This window comes from Salvelinus alpinus, chromosome 2 (genome assembly GCF_045679555.1).
Source record: "Salvelinus alpinus chromosome 2, SLU_Salpinus.1, whole genome shotgun sequence".
Lineage (NCBI taxonomy): Eukaryota > Metazoa > Chordata > Actinopteri > Salmoniformes > Salmonidae > Salvelinus > Salvelinus alpinus.
Window position 1 is genome coordinate 50761491 of NC_092087.1, and position 20542 is coordinate 50782032.

Here is a 20542-nt window from a genome sequence, read left to right on the forward strand (position 1 = left end):
TGGGATGAATTGGAACGCCAACTGCGAGCCAGGCCTAATCGCCCAACATCAGCGCCCGACCTCACTAATGCTCTTGTGGCTAAATGGAAACAAGTCCCCGCAGCAATGTTCCAACATCTAGTGGAAAACCTTCCCAGAAGAGTGGAGGCTGTTATATCAGCAAAGTGGTACACCATAGTAATGCCCATGACTTTGGAATTAAATGTTCGACGAGTAGGTGTCCACATACTCAAGGATTGGAAACTGTTGCAAATGATGTTAAATGCAGTAATACATTCAGTACATGTACAACATATGTGGAACTGTCCTTTAACTGCACTCAAATTGATGTCTGTTTTTTTTAACTCTTTTTGCAGATCTACAATGAGAAAATAAGGCAGTTCAGCCTGGTAAAGAATTTTCCCTATGAGATGGTGGAGAAGGTAGCTTCAGACATCGAGATGCTACTGGCCAAAAAACGCCATGCACTTGATGTAAGTCAGCAATTTGACTATTTATTTCACAAGAAAACACTACATTTAGTGTCAGTTTGACAGACACAGATTTAGATCAATAATGAATCTCCATTGAAAATGCTTCTTAATCCAGGATTCCCTACTGGAAGTTTCACACAAAATGAACAGATTGCATTTGCAATACTAACATATCCCATGGCATATGAAATTACTTGATAACCTGTTTCCAATACATTTTTTATCTACACTGAACAAAAATATAAATGCAACATGCAACAATTTCCAAGATTTTACTGAGTTACAGTTCATATAAGGAAATCAGTCATTTGAAATACATTTATTAGGGCCTAATCTATGTATTTTACATGACTGGGCAGGGGCGCACCCACTGGGGAGCCAGGCCCAGCCAATCAGTTTTTCCACACAAAAGTGCTTTATTACAGACAGAAATACTCCTCAGTTTCATTAGCTGTCAGGGTGGCTGGTCTCAGACTCAGACAATCCCGCAGGTGAAGAAGCCGGATGTGGAGGTCCTGGGCTGGCGTGGTAACACCTGTTCTGTGGTTGTGAAGCCGGTTGAACGCACTGCCAAATTCTCTAAAATGACGTTGGAGGCGACTTATGGTAGAGAAATGAACATAAAATTCTCTGGCAACAGCTTTGTTGGATATTCCTACAGTCAGCATGCCAATTGCACGCTCCCTCAAAACTTATGGCATTGTGTTGTATGACAAACCTCCCATTTTAGAGTGGCATTTTGTTGTCCCTAGCACAAGGTGCACCGGTGTAATGATCATGCTGTTTAATCAGCTTTTTGATATGCCACACCTGTCGTATGGATGTATTATCTTGGCAAAGGAGAAATGCTCACTAACAGGAATGTAAACAAATTTGTGCACAAAATTTGAGAGAAATAAGCTTTTTGTGCGTATGGAAAATTTCTGGAATAATTTATTTCAGCTCATGAAACATGAGACCAACACTTTACATATATATATATTTTATATTTTTGTTCAGTATATTCAGGAACAAAAAATGCACCCCAAACCAGCTTTTCGGGTGTTTGTGAAAGCAAAGACAGGTGGAATGCATTTTTAGCAAGTTACAATTCAATTTGTGTTACAGTAAACATTTGTTATTGTATAATTATTGTATAGTTTTAATATATGTCCAGGAAACTGCCCCATAATGTAGAAGATGTATAGGAACAATAGAAGACAAGGTTACAGATTTCATTTGTGCACAAATTATAGGTAGCTTCTACAAACATTACAGTATAGCAATTAGATTTTTCCTTTTGCAATGCAAATATTGTACTGTATATCGATCAGGTCCTCCACCAATTTTGCCTTTCAGCAGAATAAATTGTTTTCTATTGTTTATAAAATATAAAATAAACTATGTATTAAAAAATGTGAATAGACTTACCTTGATGGCACTAGTTCCTCCTGATGCTGAGATTCTGATATAGTTGTGAAAAAAGGATTTCATCAGCACCAATTTATACTTGCACAATAGAAAGTGAAATTCAAGTGAGGAGGACTGTCTATCTCTCCTATTTCTCTAGCTATTTCTTGTAAATGGGGCCATTATAGTAAGAGGGACCATAGTTTTACTTTCAATATAACTCTTTCACTTTTATTTTACAAATAAGAACATCAGGTGGTTATGTGGTATACACAGAAAGACACTCAGCTCTTATAGTCTTCTAAACCCATTACATTTCTATGAAGTCAAACCATTTATGAACACAATTGTTTATATTTTATCAATGACATTACAAGTGAGAGATGGTCAGTGAACTATTAACATAAATATTTACAGTATTATATTATGTGAACTGCTGTCATATAATATGCTTATGTTTCTCATAATAATTGTGTGGTTAATTTGTCCTGAAACTTCCAGTACGTATAGAGTTCATCCAGGCTACTTTAGAAATGGGCTTATGAGGTGAAATAGAACCAGAACCACCCTTGTCCTCCGTCCTCCGCGAGCACTATGAGGTAAAATAGAGCTAGCAACCAGCATAGCAACCAGTATAGCAAGTTGCATAGCAACAGACGCTTTGGTTCATTGCGTAGGCCGGTCAGGATTTGACAGGTTCGAGCAATGTCCCCAGCAACAGACGCTAACAGCTAATTGACCCAGGGGTGGAAACCATTTGGCAGTGGACACTATTTGACATGGCAGGCCCTGTTATAAATAATGTGAATATAATTTCAACTCATTCAACTAGGCCTATTCAAAATAAAAGGCAGGACCTTTGTTTTCTCTGTTCTCTAACCTGAACTCTTGAACCTGCAGAGGCTGGCCAGTGAAGCAGAACGTGTCCAGCGAGACCATCCCTGGCACGACAGCGTCAAGGTAACACTACTGAAACACACCCTACCAGCAGACTGTCTGCATTTGTAATGTATAAATGATTCAGCAGGGGGTCTTGATACTAAGCACATCCCCTATTGATGTAATGATTATATCAACAGTAAATGTTCACCCAACCATCATCATGCACTCCTCAAAGTCATCAGTGACCTCCTCACCGCTGCTGGTACTGGTGCCCTCAACATCCTGATTCTCCTTGATCTTAGTGCCACCTTTGACACTGTGAGCCATCATATCCTACTCAGCAGGCTGGAGGGACTGGGTTTTGAGGGCACTGTAGTCTCCTGGCTACAATCCTACCTCACCAACCGGACCTCCTACATCTCCCTCAATGGCCACATCTCAGACTCGCTGCAGTTACACTGGGTGTCCCCCAAGGCTCTGTGCTGGGCCTCTTACTCTTTACCATCTACATCCCGCTTTGGTCAGATCCTCAGTCACTTCAACCTTAACTTTCACTGCTATGCTGATGACACCCAGATCTACCGAGGCACCAAATCCCTCCTCAACCCACCTCTGACCCACATTGAATCATGCCTCTGCAATAAAAACCTGGATGCAACAAAACTTCCTCAAGCTCAACAGTGCTAAAACCGAACTCCTCCTCATAGGCACCAAATCCATCCTCACCAAAGTTGGCACCCTCACCATTGACGACACCACTGTCTCTTCCTCCCCCCATGCATGTAACCATGGCACTATCCTGGACTCCACTCTCTCCTTCGACCACCACATCCAGCAGACTGTCAAATCCTTATTCTTTAACCTCTGCAACATTGCCAAAGTCAGGTCTCCTCCCGTCTCGACTACTTTACTCTCAGGCTTCAACTTAAGCTCCCTCCATAAGCTCCAAATGGTTCAGAACTCTGCAGCCCGACTTCTCACTCATACTAAGTCCTGGCACCACATCACCCCTGTCCTCCATGAACTCCACTGTCTCCCTGTCTCCCACTAGATTGAATACAAGATCCTCCTCCTGACCTACAAAGCTCTCCACCACCTTTGCCCCCCTCCCCTCCTTCTTCCCTACCAACCCACATGCTCACTGTTCCACCACAGCTGGCCATCTTGTTGTCCCCAGGTCCAAGCTTCAGAGCTTCATGGACAGGACTTTTTCAAGGGTTTCTCCATGGCTCTGGGCCTGGTTGCAAAAAACACCTTAACGTTAGCAGTCCTTCCAACTCATGAGACACATGCAATTGACACTCTTCTCACGCTCACTTGCCACACCTCCTATTTCTCACACATTGAACAAAGTATTGCTTTTATCCAGTGTATCAATGCACAACTTTTCATCTGTGCCTCCAAATCATTTTGAAACTGGAGCCTGATGTTCTATATCACAAGAATTGTAACTACGGCAGCTTCACGACCGCTCATGCTGTAAACACAGTCCATTTCAAAGTGAATGGCACACATCCATATATGGCAATGGTCTATTTGTATACAGTTGAAGTCGAAGTTTACATACACTTAGGTTGGAGCCATTAAAACTCGTTTTTCAACCACTCCACAAATTTATTGTAAACAAACTATAGTTTTGGCAAGTCGATTAGGACATCTACTTTGAGCATGACACAAGTCATTTTCCCAACAATTGTTCACAGACATCATTTCACTTATAAGTCACTGTAACACAATTCCAGTGGGTCAGAAGTTTACATGCACTAAGTTGACTGTGCCTTTAAACAGCTTGGAAAATTCGAGAAAATGATGTCATGGCTTTAGAAGCTTCTGATAGGCTAATTTACATAATTTGAGTCAATTGGAGCTGTACCTGTGGATGTATTTCAAGGCCTACCTTCAAACTCAGTGCCACTTTGCTTGACATCATGGGAAAATCAAAAGAAATCAGCCAAGACCTCAGAAAAACATTTGTAGACCTCCACAAGTCTGGTTCATCCTTGGGAGCAATTTCCAAACACCTGAAGGTACCACGTTCATCTGTACAAACAATAGTACACAAGTATAAACACCATGGGACCACGCAGCCGTCATATCGCTCAGGAAGGAGACGCGTTCTGTCTCCTAGAGATGAACGTACTTTGGTGTGAAAAGTGCAAATCAATCCCAGAACAACAGCAAAGGACTTTGTGAAGATGCTGGAGGAAACAGGTACAAAAGTATCTAAATCCACAGTAGAACGAGTCCTATATCGACATAACCTGAAAAACAATCAGCAAGGAAGAAGCCACTGCTCCAAAACCGCCATAAAAAAGCCAGACTACAGTTTGCAACTGCACATGAGGACTAAGATCGTACTTTTTGGAGAAATGTCCTTTGGTCTGATGAAACAAAAATAGAACTGTTTGGCCATAATGACCATTGTTATGTTTGGAGAAAAAAGGGGGAGGCTTGCAAGCTGAAGAACACCATCCCAACCGTGAAGCACGAGGGGTGGCAGCATCATGTTGTGGGGGTGCTTTACAGCAGGATGGACTGGTGCACTTCACAAAATAGATGGCATCATGAGGGGGGGAAATTATGTGGATATATTGAAGCAACATCTCAAGACATCGGTCAGGAAGTTAAAGCTTGGTTGCAAATGGGTCTTCCAAATGGGCAATGACCCCAAGCATACTTCTGAAGTTGTGGAAAAATGGCTTAAGGACAACAAAGTCAAGGTATTGGAGTGGCCATCACAAAGCTCTGACCTCAATCCCATAGAAAATTTGTGGGCAGAATTGAAAATGCGTGTGCGAGCAAGGAGGCCTACAAACCTGACTCAGTTACACCAGCTCTGTCAGAAGGAATGGGCCAATATTCACCCAACTTATTGTGGGAAGCTTGTGGAAGGCTACCCGAAACATTTGACCCAAGTTAAACAATTTAAAGGCAATGCTACCAAATACACTCAATTAGTATGTAAACTTCTGACCCACTGGGAATGTGAAGAAAGAAATAAAAGCTGAAAAAAATCATTCGCTCTACTATTATACTGACATTTCACATTCTTAAAATAAAGTGGTGGTCCTAACTGACCTAAGACAGGGAATTTTTACTTGGATTATATGTCAGGAATTGTGAAAAGCTGAGTTTAAATGTATTTGGCTAAGGTGTATGTAAACTTCCGACTTCAACTGTATAGGCCTACTGCATCTCTGATTGGTTATGCCACACCGCAGGGAATCAGGAAGCAGGTGCAGAAGGTGAGTTTAATAATAATAAACATGATGATAATACAAAACAGGAGATGCGTACTAAAAGTAACCAAAAACCAATACTGCCTGATGACAGAGGCTATTGAGGGCTATATAAAGGGAGAGTAATCAGGGTGGTGATGAAGTCCAGGTGTGCGTAATGATGGGGAGCAGATGTGCACAATGATGGTTTCCAGGTGTATGCAATGTGGGTTGCCAGGACCGCTGATTAGTAGGGAGGGAGCAGGAGTAGTCGTGACAGCTGGCATTCGCAGATTCTGCTCATACTATCCTGAAGTTACCGGTAGGTAATAGGCTACACCAGGGGTAGGCAACCTTTTCCATTTGGAGTGCCAATTTATCTTACCATTTCTACTGATCTGCGTGCCAGTTATGATTTTCATATGCACATTTTTGTGGAACAGTTTCATTTAATTTATAATAAAGTCTTCGTATCTCAAAATCATTATCATGTGGTAAATCAAAATTCTAAAAGTATCTTCTATTGCTATTGACATGTAATGTATGTAAAAATAGCTTACAGAGACAACGAATAAAAACATTTCAGCCTGCAGGTAGAAAATATCCTGATATAAAAATAAAAAAATCCTATAAATCACATTCGCTTCGCATGGCTTGTCTGCAAGGAACTTGGGAGAAACTCCCCAAATTCAGGTGTGCAAAACTTGTTGTAATGGGTCCTAGGTGTAGCTGGTGTAGAGAGTCAGGCGCAGGACAGCAGATATGAGTAATCAAACGTACTTTACTCAAAATATAAAACATACAAAGTAACATATACATGCACACCATGACAGACCGAAAATACAAAATAAACAATCACTCACAAAAACCATGTGTGGAACAGAGGGTTAAATAATGAACAAGTGATTGTGGGATTGAAAACAGGTGTGTGAAACAAACACAAAACAAATGGAAAATGAAAAGTGGATCGGCGGTAGCTAGAAAGCCGGTGACGTTGACCGCCGAACGCCGCCCGAACAAGGAGAGAGACCGACATCGGCGGAAGTCGTGACAGTACCCCCCCTTGACACTCAGGGACGACCCGGAGGACGAGGCGCTGTAACCTGTAACATACCTCGTTCAGTCTCCTCAGGACTTTAAATGGTCCCACAAACCGCGCACCCAGCTTCCGGCAGGGCAGGCGGAGGGGCAGGTTTCGGGTCGAGAGCCTGACCCGATCCCCCGGTGCGAACACCGGGGCCTTGCTGCGGTGACTGGCCCCTCCTCCTTTCTCCCTAAGTGCAGCTGTTACTAGAGTAGTAATCTACTCAGATTTGCAAAGTTTAGAATGCGCTCATTCCATGCCACACTGCATCATCAATCATCCATTCTCCATTCTTGCGAGATCCTCTGTCCTCTTTACACCAGACACTGAAAGAGGAATTCACCTTTCAGGAGGACAATAACGTACCAAAGTATATGGACACCCCTTCAAATTAGTGGTTTTGGCTAAGTCAGCCACACCCATTGCTGACAGGTGTATAAAATCAAGCACACAGCCATGCAATCTCCATAGACAAACATTGGCAGTAGAATGGCCTTACTGAAGAGCTCAGTGACTTTCAACGTGGCACCAGCAACTCAGTTTGTCAAGTTTATGCCCTGCTATAGCTGCCCCGGTCAACTGGAACTGCTGTTATTGTGAAGTGGAAACGTCTAGGAGCAACAACGGCTCAGCCGTGAAGTGGTAGGCCACACAAGCTCACAGAACGGGACCGCCGAGTCCTGAAGCGCGTAGCACATAAAAAAACGTCTGTCCTCGGTTGCAACATTCACTACCGAGTTCCAAACTGCCTTTGAAAGCAACGTCAGCACAAGAACAGTTCGTCGGTGAGCTTCATGAAATGGGTTCCCATGGCCGAGCAGCCGCACACAAGCCTAAGATCACCATGCGCCATGCCAAGCGTCGGTTGGAGTGGTGTAAAGCTCGTCACCATTGGACTCTGGAGCAATGGAAACGCGTTCTCTTGAGTGATGGATCACGCTTCACCATGTGGCAGTCCGACGGACAAATCTGAGTTTGGCGGATGCCAGGAGAACGCTACCTGCCCCAATGTATAGTGCAAACTGTAAAGTTTGGTGGAGGAGGAATAATGGTCTGGGGCTGTTTTTCATTGTTTGGGCAAGGCCGCTTAGTTCCAGTGAAGGGAAATCTTAACAACAGCATACAATGACATTCTAGACGATTCTGTGCTTCCAACTTTGTGGCAACAGTTTGGGGATGGCCCTTTCCTGTTTCAGCATGACAATGCCCCCGTGCACAAACCGAGGTCCATACAGAAATGGTTTGTCGAGATTGGTGTGGAAGAACTTGACTGGCCTGCACAGAGCCCTAATGTCAACCCCATCGAACACCTTTGATGAATTGGAACGCAGCTTGCAAGCCAGGCCTAATCGCCCGACATCAGTGCCGACATCACTACTGCTCTTGTGGCTGAATGGAAGCAAGTCCCCGCTACAATATTCCAATATCTAGTGGCTGTTATAACAACAAAGGGGGGACCAACTCCATATTAATGGCCATGATTTTGGAATGAGATGTTCGACGAGCAGTTGTCCACATACTCTTGGTCATTTAGTGTATCTGGACATTCAAAGACTTTCTGGACTCCCCTTTGTTGCTGCAATAACACTCTCCAGCTCCAACATCCTAACCAATAACAAGTTATTACTACTGATAATGAGATTATGAAATCATAAACGGACTCATTATGCAACTAAAACGAGCTCAAATCAAATAGTCTCCAACAGATTAATGGGCATATATTGCACAATACAGTTGGCAAAGCTCTTTTGAGACTTACCCAAGAGGACTCAGCTGTAATCGCTGCCAAAGGTGTTTCTAACATGTATTGACTCAGGAGGTGAATACTTATCTAATCAAGGTGTATTAGTATTTGATTTTTCATGAATCTTTTAAAAATATATATAATTTTTCTTTCAATTTGACATGAGAGTATTTTGTGTAGATCGTTGACAAAAAAATTGCAATTAAATCCAGTTTAATCCCACTTTGTAACAAAACAAAATGTGAAAAAAGGGGTGTAGACTTTCTATAGGCACTGTAAGTGAGATCAATCCGTCTTCTACCTGGTCTTTCCCTTCAGCCCCAGTGATTCTAAATGAGCTGAACTGGACACAGGCGCTGGAGAAGGTGTTTATGGAGAACAGTCAAGAGGATCCTTCACTACTCTGGCAGGCGTTTGGTAGCGCCACTGGGGTCACCCGCTACTACCCAGGTACATGATGTCCTTATTACAAGAATACATGGTTCCCTTATTACAGGACATACAGGATGCCCTTATTACAGGAATATATGATGTCCTTATTACAGGAATAAATTATGTCTTTATTTCAGGAATGTAGGATGCCCTTATTACAGGAATATATGATGTCCTTATTACAGGACATACAGGATGCCATTATTACAAGACATACAGGATGCCCTTATTACAAGAATATATGATGTCCTTATTACAGGAATGTAGGATGCCCTTATTACAGGAATATATGATGTCCTCATTACAGGAAAACAGGATGCCCTTATTACAGGAATACAGGATGCCCTTATTACAGGAAAACAGGATGCCCTTATTACACGAATACAGGATGCCCTCATTACAGGAAAACAGGATGCCCTTATTACACGAATACAGGATGCCCTTATTACAGGAATATATGATGTCCTTATTACAGGAATAAATGATGTCCTTATTACAGGAATACAAGATGTTGTTATTACAGGAATACAGGATGCCCTTATTACAGGAATACAGGATGTCCTTATTACAGGAATACAGGATGCCCTTATTACAGGAATACATGATGTCCTTATTACAGGAATACAATATGTTCTTATTACATGAATACAGGATGCCCTCATTACAGGAATACAGGATGTCCTTATTACAGGAATACAATATGTTCTTATTACATGAATACAGGATGACCTTATTACAGGAATACAGGATGTCCTTATTAGTATTATAGGATTTATTTGGTTCTTTCCTTCACGACAATGCAATATACTGTAAAGCAATAAAAGTTTACTTAAATGTGAATGGTTATATGGTTATATGAATGATTGGAAATATGCTGGGTTGTGAAACTCAACTGAATGTCAGCAAGTCTGCACAATTGAAGTGTTCCATAATAACCCCCCTCTGTCTCATATATCTGTGTCCCAAATGTCACCCTATTCCCTTTTATAGTGCCTTATTTTTAATCAGGGCACCCTATTCCCTTTATAGTGCACTATTTTTTACCAGGGCCCCTAGTAGTGCACTACAGTATATAGGGAATAGGGTACCATTTGGGATGCATCCACTGAGTATCTAGCTATAAACCTGTGATTTATCTATCATTTCTGGGCAACAATGAAGTACCTTACTGTGATTTGTTTCAATTAAAATGGTCAAAAATAAACTAAAATTGATTTTTGCCAAAGAACAATTTCTCAAGCTAGAATTTTGCTAGGAATGTCTGAGTGGGGAGGTGAAAACTAGCTGTTACTGGCAGAGAGGTTTGGAACTCTCTTGGTCTACTAACTAATTTACTGCGTGCGTGCGTGCGTGTGTGCGTGCGTCTCATGATACCTGTCCCCCCTCAGGAGTGGCAGTGTGAGCGGCCTCACTTTGAAGCTGATCAAGTCATCAGTGATGGAGATGCTGGACACTCTGTCTGATGACGACTATGTCAACGTGGCCAGGGTGAGTGTGTCTGTGATAGTGTGGTACTTACTGTAGTTACACCTGGGATTGACATTTCATTGGTTATACATTCGATTTTTTTGTAGAATTCAATTTCGTACTATTCTCATAGACATCACTATAAAACATGTTGCACAACCTTAAACAACACATCAATCACTCATATGAACGGTTATACATTTGTTCATAACCAATTTCCTCCTTCACTAACAGTCTTTATCTCTTGCTGTCTATCTAGCCTGCTATCTCACTGTCTTTATCTCTTGCTGTCTATCTAGCCTGCTATCTCACTGTCTTTATCTCTTGCTGTCAATCTCGCCTGCTCTCTCACTGTCTTTATCTCTTGCTGTCTATCTAGCATGCTCTCTCATTGTTGTTCCCTAATCCCATTTCTGCTCTGTCATTCTCTCTCCTTTCTTGTTTCAGTTTAATGAAAAGGCCGAGGCAGTGGTCCCTTGCTTCAAACACCTGGTCCAGGCCAACGTTCGCAACAAGAAGGTCTTCAAAGAGGCTGTAAAGCTCATGCAAGCTAAAGGTACCACAGACTACAAGTCTGGTTTCCACTTTGCCTTCAATCAGCTACTAAACGTGAATGACTTAAAGCTCAACACTCTGAACGACCGCATTCTGTACAACTGATGCCCAATTCTTTAGGGCTTCTACTATTAAATAGACAAGGACATTTTCCAAAGAAACTGTGTGTGCTTTCTATTTTGTGTTTTGAGCAAGCACATGAAGGACATTTCATTACAGATAACAGGCCAACCAGCAGAACATTTAGGAGTGTCTCTCAATGACTCCGCGATGCATCGTGCCTAAGAACAGCCCTTAGCTGTGGTATAATGGCCATATACCACACCCCCTCTTTCCTTATTGCTTAAATATACTTTACAGTTACATCTGTGCCATAATTGTGAGCTCTGTTTCTCATCCTATCTCTCTTTTTATCCCTCTCTCTCTCTCTCTCTCTCTCTCTCTTTCTCTCTGCTCTCCCTCTAGGTTTCTATTTTGAGATCCGCTCCATCTGTGCCATAAGGATTAACACCCAGGTGGGTTTGTCTAGTGCCTCTTACACAGCTGATCCTGGGTCAGCCAGTTCTCCTCCTGGCACTGCTTCCTGGAATTGTTGTTGTTTACCGGAGACTGACTCTAATGTAGCGTATATATTATTACCCTGAGGTTATTACTGTGAAGTGTTTTTCACTTACAGCTGGATGACAGGCAAAGATATAAAGTTGGACAAACTTTACTGAGCATCTTTCCATCAGCAACAGCACATAATCATGTGAAATATTTTTCCGCTTCCTGTGTGACATCAGCATGAGTGTGACATCAGCATGAGTACGTCCCAAATGGCACCCTATTTTCTACATAGTACACTACTTTTAACCAGATCCCTGTGTGCCCTGGTCCAAAGTAGTGCACTATAACGGGAATACAGTGCCATTTGGGACACAAGCTACAGAATGTGTAACATCAGTATTGCTACACAGCTGATGCCTGACTGTTTGCTATTCCTGTGTGTTGTTACCAGGAGTACCTGGATATGCTGGGCCGCCCGATGGTCCTGGCAGGCAGCCGTGACAAGCAGGTTCAGTGGACCAATGTCTATCAGGATGCCTTGGTGAGGTCACCTAGCTCAGAACATTCAGCTATACCTAATCTATAGCCTGAATGCCAATCTGTTTGTGCTATCATGCCAACTTCATTGCAGTCCGTCGCAGTTTGGTATGACATTGAGTGACAAGGAGTTGGCATGACAGCACAAGCAGACTGGCGCTCATGCTAATTCATCTACATTGGACTTAAAGGGCAACTGCACTTCCTTCTTTGGCCAAATTCTTTATCAATGCTCATTAAGAAATGCTAGCGGCCATGACTGAAGGCAAACACAAGTTATCTTGGTGGTGTGGTTTGAGGTGGGTCTTTCTTGGGTTTGTCTTTGCCAGTCAATCACAACAAACAATGAAAGTAGCTAGCTATTTCGAGTTGAAACATTGAAAGCAATCTGGCAACATGCATCAAACATGTCGTCAGGTTTGCTTGATTAGGAGCTAGCTAGCTAGCTAACGTTAGCTAGCAGGGATAAAACCTTTCTTCAGGTTCAACGATAGCTATGCAAATCTATCTCTGACATTACCAATAAGCGAGAGGCTATGTATTTAGCTAGTTACACCACAGTATCACAGCCTAGTATCATAGCGGCATAGTCTACAATGACATGTAGCTGTTTGACGGTTGACAGCCCAAGAAGAAACTAGTCCGATGTAATGCAAATCCTGGCCATCTGCCCAAGATTTCTGGAAGCCCATTTTCTCTAGAGCAGCTACTAACCACATGTCTTGTCTGGGGAAGAGGTTCCAGTGGGCGACTTCGTTTTGCGCAGCAGTGGAAAAAGTAGGCTACCCAATTTTTATACATGAGTAAAAGTAAAGATACCTTGATAGAAAATGACTCAAGTAAAAGTGAAAGTCACCCAGGAAAATACTACTTGAGTAAAAGTTTAAAAGTAATTGGTTTTAAATATACTTAAGTATAAAAAGTAAAAGTAGAAATCATTTCACATTCTTTATATTAAGCATTTCCTTGTTTTTTAAATTTACGGATAACCAGGCTCACACTCCAATACTCAGACATCATTTACAAATGAAGCATTTTTGTTTAGTGAGACCACCAGATCAGTAGGCATGACCAGAGATGTTCTCTTGATAAATGTGTGAATTGGACCATTTTCCTGTCCTGCTACTTTTGGTTTGGTTTGCTGCTATTGTTGTTGTTTGCTTGGGACAGCGTTTCCTCTCCTTGTGCGCAGTCTGTCACGCCCGTACCTTAGAGATCCTTTATTCTCTATTTTTGGGTTAGGTCGGGGTGTGACTAGGGTGGGCATTCTAGTTTCTTTATTTCTAGGTTGGCCTGGTATGGTTCCCAATCAGAGGCAGCTGTCTATCGTTGTCTCTGATTGGGGATCATACTTAGGCAGCCTTTTCCCACCTGTTGGTTGTGGGATCTTGTTTGTGTATAGTTGCCTTGAGCACTGCTTAGCTTCACGTTAATTTTGTTCTTTATTGTTTTTTGCCAGTTCACGTTTAAAAAAGATGATGAACTCAAACCACGCTGCACTTTGGTCCGATTCTTACAACAACGTTCGTGACACAGTCACCTCGTGTTTTGTACAGATGACTCAAAGCAGTCAACGGAAGAAGGCCAACGTTGTACAACATTTTGTCTGCTACATGAAAAAAATTATCTCTAAATGTTTATGTGTGATTAAATGCTATTGATATTTTTCACTTCAGCTCTTTGTGATTTGTGTTCCTTTGATTTAATGCTATTGTGGTGTGCAGTACATCTGATAACTTCTGTTTTATAGTACTGTAACTTAAGACTAAGCTCCACAATTGAAATATTATACACACACACACACACACACACACACACACACACACACACACACACACACACACACACACACACACACACACACACACACACACACACACACACACACACACACACACACACACACACACACACACACAAAACATTAAGGACAGCTTCCTAATATTAAGTTGCACCCCCTCCTCTTTTCCCTTAGAACAGCAAGGTGTCGAAAGCGTTTGACAGTTATGCTGGTCCGTGTTGACTCAATGCTTCCCACAGTTGTGTCAAGTTGGCTGGATGTCCTTTGGGTGGTGGACCATTCTTGATACACACGGAAAACGGTTGAGCGTGAAAAACACAGCAACGTTGCAGTTCTTGACAAAAACCGGTGCGCCTGGCACCTACTACCAGAACCCATTTAAAGGCACTTAAATACTTAGTCTTGCCCATTGACCCTCTGAATGGCACACATACACAATCCGTCTCAATTGTCTCGAGGCTTAAAAATCCTTCTTTAATCTGTCTCCTCCCCTTCATCTAAACTGATTGAAGTGGATTTAATAAGTGACATCAATAAGGGATCATAGCTTTCACATGGATTCACCTGGGCAGTCTATGTCAAGCAAAGAGCAAGTTTCCTTAATGTTTTGTATACTCAGTGCATACATACATACATACTTTCAGAATGGCAGACTAAGGCCTAGTTTTCTGTGACATTTTAGAGGCAGAAAGTATGAATAGGAAGGCCCCACTCACGCACCCACACACCCATGAAGAAGTTTTACTTACACTCACACGTGGAGCACAAAGAAGAACGAACAGAGAAAAATTGACGTTGAACAGAAGAAATTCATTGGGACTGGAAATTATTTAAAAAATAATTATAGGTTAATTATGTTGAATGTTAAAGGTTGACTTAAGTAATATAGTAAAATGGTTAAGGATGAGAAGTTGGTTTTAAGGTAGAGTATATTTGGACTATGTCTATTAGGCTTGGAGGATAAGGTCTTAGGAGGTTGATAGTGATACGTTAGAATGTTGAAATAAGAGAATGGTGGGATGTTGGATGTTTAAGATGTAACTGGAGAAATAGAATTAGGTTAGAGTGAGATTAGAATTGAGTGAAATTAGAATAGTAAAGGGAATAATAAGTGTTAATGTTTAAAACTAGTAATGGTGATGATATGTAGCTAAAAGTATATTAAGGGTGCAAGCTTGACCGAGAACCACCCCTAGCCAGCATAGACTGTTAGGTGGCAGGAAATCCTGTGGATGCGAGGGGGGAGGAGCTTGTGGTTTTAGAAAGCCTAGGATGAAAGTAAAAGTGGGGGTTAGTGGGTGGCTGAAAAATTGTTTGCAGATGCAAGTGCAAAAATAGGTGTTAGGCAGAAAATAATGATAGATAGGGGTGGGGCTAGGACCACAGATACAGTGCATTCAGAAAGAATTCAGACCCCTTCACTTTTTCAACATTTTGTTGTTACAGCCTTATTTTAAAATAGATTAAAGAAAAACATTTTCTCATCAATCTACCCACAATATCCCATAATGACTAAGCAAAAACTGTTTTTTAGAAATGTTTTCAAACTGAAATATCACATTTACATTAGTAGTTAGACCCTTTACTCGGTACTTTGTTAAAGCACCTTTGTCAGCGATCACAGCCCGAGTCTTCTTGGGTATGACAGTACAAGCTTGGGATATGAATACTGTTAAACAAATATATTTTAGATTCTTCAAAGAACTCCTTCAAGACTGTTGGAAAAGCATTCCTCATGAAGCTGCCTGAGAGAATGCCAAGAGTGTGCAAAGCTGTCATCAAGGCAAAGTGTGGCCACTTTGAAGAGTCTCAAATCTATTTGAATTTGTTTTTTAAAAAATTGGTTACTACATGATTCCATGTGTTATTTCATAGTTTTGATGTCTTCACTATTATTCTACAATGTAGAAAATAGTACAAATAAAGAGAAACCCTGTAATGAGTAGGTGTGTCCAAACGTTTGACTGGTACTAATATACACTGCTCAAAAAAATAAAGGGAACACTAAAATAACACATCCTAGATCTGAATGAATGAAATATTCTTATTAAATACTTTTTTCTTTACATAGTTGAATGTGCTGACAACAAAATCACACACAAAAAAAACACACTACAGGCTGATCCAACTTTGATGTAATGTCCTTAAAACAAGTCAAAATGAGGCTCAGTAGTGTGTGTGGCCTCCACGTGCCTGTATGACCTCCCTACAACGCCTGGGCATGCTCCTGATGAGGTGGCGGATGGTCTCCTGAGGGATCTCCTCCCAGACCTGGACTAAAGCATTTGCCAACTCCTGGACAGTCTGTGGTGCAACGTGGCGTTGGTGGATGGAGCGAGACATGATGTCCCAGATGTGCTCAATTGGATTCAGGTCTGGGGAACGGACGGGCCAGTCCATAGCATCAATGCCTTCCTCTTGCAGGAACTGCTGACACACTCCAGCCACATGAGGTCTAGCATTGTCTTGCATTAGGAGGAACCCAGGGCCAACCGCACCAGCATATGGTCTCACAAGGCGTCTGAGGATCGCATCTCGGTACCTAATGGCAGTCAGGCTACCTCTGGCGAGCACATGGAGGGCTCTGCGGCCCCCAAAAGAAATGCCACCCCACACCATGACTGACCCACCGCCAAACCGGTCATGCTGGAGGATGTTGCAGGCAGCAGAACGTTCTCCACGGCGTCTCCAGACTCTGTCACGTGTGAAACTGCTTTCATCTGTGAAGAGCACAGGGCGCCAGTGGCGAATTTGCCAATCTTGGTGTTCTCTGGCAAATGCCAAACGTCCTGCACGGTGTTGGGCTGTAAGCACAACCCCCACCTGTGGACGTCGGGCCCTCATACCACCCTCATGGAGTCTGTTTCTGACCGTTTGAGCAGACACATGCACATTTGTGGCCTGCTGGAGGTCATTTTGCAGGGCTCTGGCAGTGCTACTCCTTGCACAAAGGCAGAGGTAGCGGTCCTGCTGCTGGGTTGTTGCCCTCCTACGGCCTCCTCCACGTCTCCTGATGTACTGGCCTGTCTCCTGGTAGCGCCTCCATGCTCTGGACACTACGCTGACAGACACAGCAAACCTTCTTGCCACAGCTCGCATTGATGTGCCATCCTGGATGAGCTGCACTACCTGAGCCACTTGTGTGGGTTGTAGACTCCGTCTCATGCTACCACTAGAGTGAGAGCACCGCCAGCATTCAAAAGTGACCAAAACATCAGCTAGGAAGCATAGGAACTGAGAAGTGGTCTGTGGTCACCACCTGCAGAATCACTCCTTTATTGTCTTGCAATTAGTCTTGCTAATTGCCTATAATTTCCACCTTTTGTCTAACCCATTTGCACAACAGCATGTGAAATTTATTGTCAATCAGTGTTGCTTCCTAAGTGGACAGTTTGATTTCACAGAAGTGTGATTGACTTGGAGTTACATTGTGTTGTTTAAGTGTTCCCTTTATTTTTTTGAGCAGTGTATATATATACAGTGGGGAGAACAAGTATTTGATACACTGCCGATTTTGCAGGTTTTCCTACTTACAAAGCATGTAGAGGTCTGTAATTTTTATCATAGGTACACTTCAACTGTGAGAGACGGAATCTAAAACAAAAATCCAGAAAATCACATTGTATGATTTTTAAGTAATTCATTTGCATTTTATTGCATGACATAAGTATTTGATCACCTACCAACCAGTAAGAATTCCGGCTCTCACAGACCTGTTAGTTTTTCTTTAAGAAGCCCTCCTGTTCTCCACTCATTACCTGTATTAACTGCACCTGTTTGAACTCGTTACCTGTATAAAAGACACCTGTCCACACACTCAATCAAACAGACTCCAACCTCTCCACAATGGCCAAGACCAGAGAGCTGTGTAAGGACATCAGGGATAAAATTGTAGACCTGCACAAGGCTGGGATGGGCTACAGGACAATAGGCAAGCAGCTTGGTGAGAAGGCAACAACTGTTGGCGCAATTATTAGAAAATAGAAGAAAATAGAAGAAGTTCAAGATGATGGTCAATCACCCTCGGTCTGGGGCTCCATGCAAGATCTCACCTCGTGGGGCATCAATGATCATGAGGAAGGTGAGGGATCAGCCCAGAACTACACGGCAGGACCTGGTCAATGACCTGAAGAGAGCTGGGACCACAGTCTCAAAGAAAACCATTAGTAACACACTACGCCGTCATGGATTAAAATCCTGCAGCGCACACAAGGTCCCCCTGCTCAAGCAGGCGCATGTCCAGGCCCGTCTGAAGTTTGCCAATGACCATCTGGATGATCCAGAGGAGGAATGGGAGAAGGTCATGTGGTCTGATGATTCAAAAATAGAGCTTTTTGGTCTAAACTCCACTCGCCGTGTTTGGAGGAAGAAGAAGGATGAGTACAACCCCAAGAACACCATCCCAGCCGTGAAGCATGGAGGTGGAAACATCATTCTTTGGGGATGCTTTTCTGCAAAGGGGACAGGACGACTGCACCGTATTGAGGGGAGGATGGATGGGGCCATGTATTGCGAGATCTTAGCCAACAACCTCCTTCCCTCAGTAAGAGCATTGATGATGGGTCGTGGCTGGGTCTTCCAGCATGACAACGACCCGAAACACACAGCCAGGGCAACTAAGGAGTGGCTCCGTAAGAAGTATCTCAAGGTCCTGGAGTGGCCTAGCCAGTCTCCAGACCTGAACCCAATAGAAAATCTTTGGAGGGAGCTGAAAGTCCGTATTGCCCAGCGACAGCCCCGAAACCTGAAGGATCTGGAGAAGGTCTGTATGGAGGAGTGGGCCAAAATCCCTGCTGCAGTGTGTGCAAACCTGGTCAAGAACTACAGGAAACGTATGATCTCTGTAATTGCAAACAAAGGATTCTGTACCAAATATTAAGTTCTGCTTTTCTGATGTATCAAATACTTATGTCATGCAATAAAATGCTAATTAATTACTTAAAAATCATACAATGTGATTTTCGGGATTTTTGTTTTAGATTCCGTCTCTCACAGTTGAAGTGTACCTATGATAAAAATTACAGACCTCTACATGCTTTTTAAGTAGGAATATCTGCAAAATCGGCAGTGTATCAAATACTTGTTCTCCCCACTGTATATACTGTGGGGCAAAAAAGTATTTAGTCAGTGTAGATTTGCTCCACCATATACACATAGTTTAAAAACTACTAGTCACAAACGACTTGACATGCTACCATCTTGGATACAGGATCTGCATGCTGCGTGTGTATGTATGTATGTATCTATGTGCGTGTGTGTGTGTGTGTGTGTGTGTGTATACAGTGGGGCAAAAAAGTATTTAGTCAGCCACCAATTGTGCAAGTTCTCCCACTTAAAAAGACGAGAGACCTGTAATTTTCATCATAGGTACACTTCAACTATGACAGACAAAATGAGAAAAAGAAATCCAGAAAATCACATTGTAGGATTTTTAATGAATTTATTTGCAAATTATGGTGGAAGATAAGTATTTGGTCAATAACAAAAGTTTCTCAATACTTTGTTATATACCCTTTGTTGGAAATGACAGAGGTCAAACCTTTTCTGTAAGTATTCACAAGGTTTTCACACACTGTTGCTGGTATTTTGGCCCATTCCTCCATGCAGATCTCCTCTAGAGCAGTGATGTTTTGGGGCTGTTGCTGGGCAACACGGACTTTCAACTCCCTCCAAAGATTTTCTATTGGGTTGAGATCTGGAGACTGGCTAGGACACTCCAGGACCTTGAAATGCTTCTTACGAAGCCACTCCTTCGTTGCCCGGGCGGTGTGTTTGGGATCATTGTCATGCTGAAAGACCCAGCCACGTTTCATCTTCAATGCCCTTGCTGATGGAAGGAGGTTTTCACTCAAAATCTCACGATACATGGCCCCATTCATTCTTTCCTTTACACGGATCAGTCGTCCTGGTCCCTTTGCGGAAAAACAGCCCCAAAGCATGATGTTTCCACCCCCATGCCTCACAGTAGGTATGGTGTTCTTTGGATGCAACTCAGCATTCTTTGTCCTCCAAACACGACGAGTTGAGTTTTTACCAAAAAGTTATATTTTGGTTTCATCTGACCATATGACATTCTCCCAATCTTCTTCTGGATCATCCAAATGCTCTCTAGCAAACTTCAGACAGGCCTGGACATGTATTGGCTTAAGCAGGGGGACACGTCTGGCACTGCAGGATTTGAGTCCCTGGCGGCGTAGTGTGTTACTGATGGTAGGCTTTGTTACTTTGGTCCCAGCTCTCTGCAGGTCATTCACTAGGTCCCCCCGTATGGTTCTGGGATTTTTGCTCACCGTTCTTGTGATCATTTTGACCCCACGGGGTGAGATCTTGCGTGGAGCCCCAGATCGAGGGAGATTATCAGTGGTCTTGTATGTCTTCCATTTCCTAATAATTGCTCCCACAGTTGATTTC

General features: G+C 42.6%; 1 protein-coding gene across 1 annotated transcript; it reads left to right on the forward strand.

The window, feature by feature from the left end:
• The first annotated feature begins 355 nt into the window (after window positions 1-355).
• Window positions 356-13965, forward strand: LOC139543110 (voltage-dependent calcium channel subunit alpha-2/delta-2-like). Its single transcript, XM_071349290.1, has 7 exons — window positions 356-473; window positions 2763-2822; window positions 9109-9240; window positions 10611-10710; window positions 11137-11245; window positions 11710-11759; window positions 12245-13965. The coding sequence occupies exons 4-7, from the start codon at window positions 10660-10662 to the stop codon at window positions 12377-12379; spliced, it is 345 nt and encodes a 114-aa protein (XP_071205391.1). The 5' UTR covers window positions 356-473; window positions 2763-2822; window positions 9109-9240; window positions 10611-10659; the 3' UTR covers window positions 12380-13965.
• The last annotated feature ends 6577 nt before the right edge of the window (window positions 13966-20542 follow it).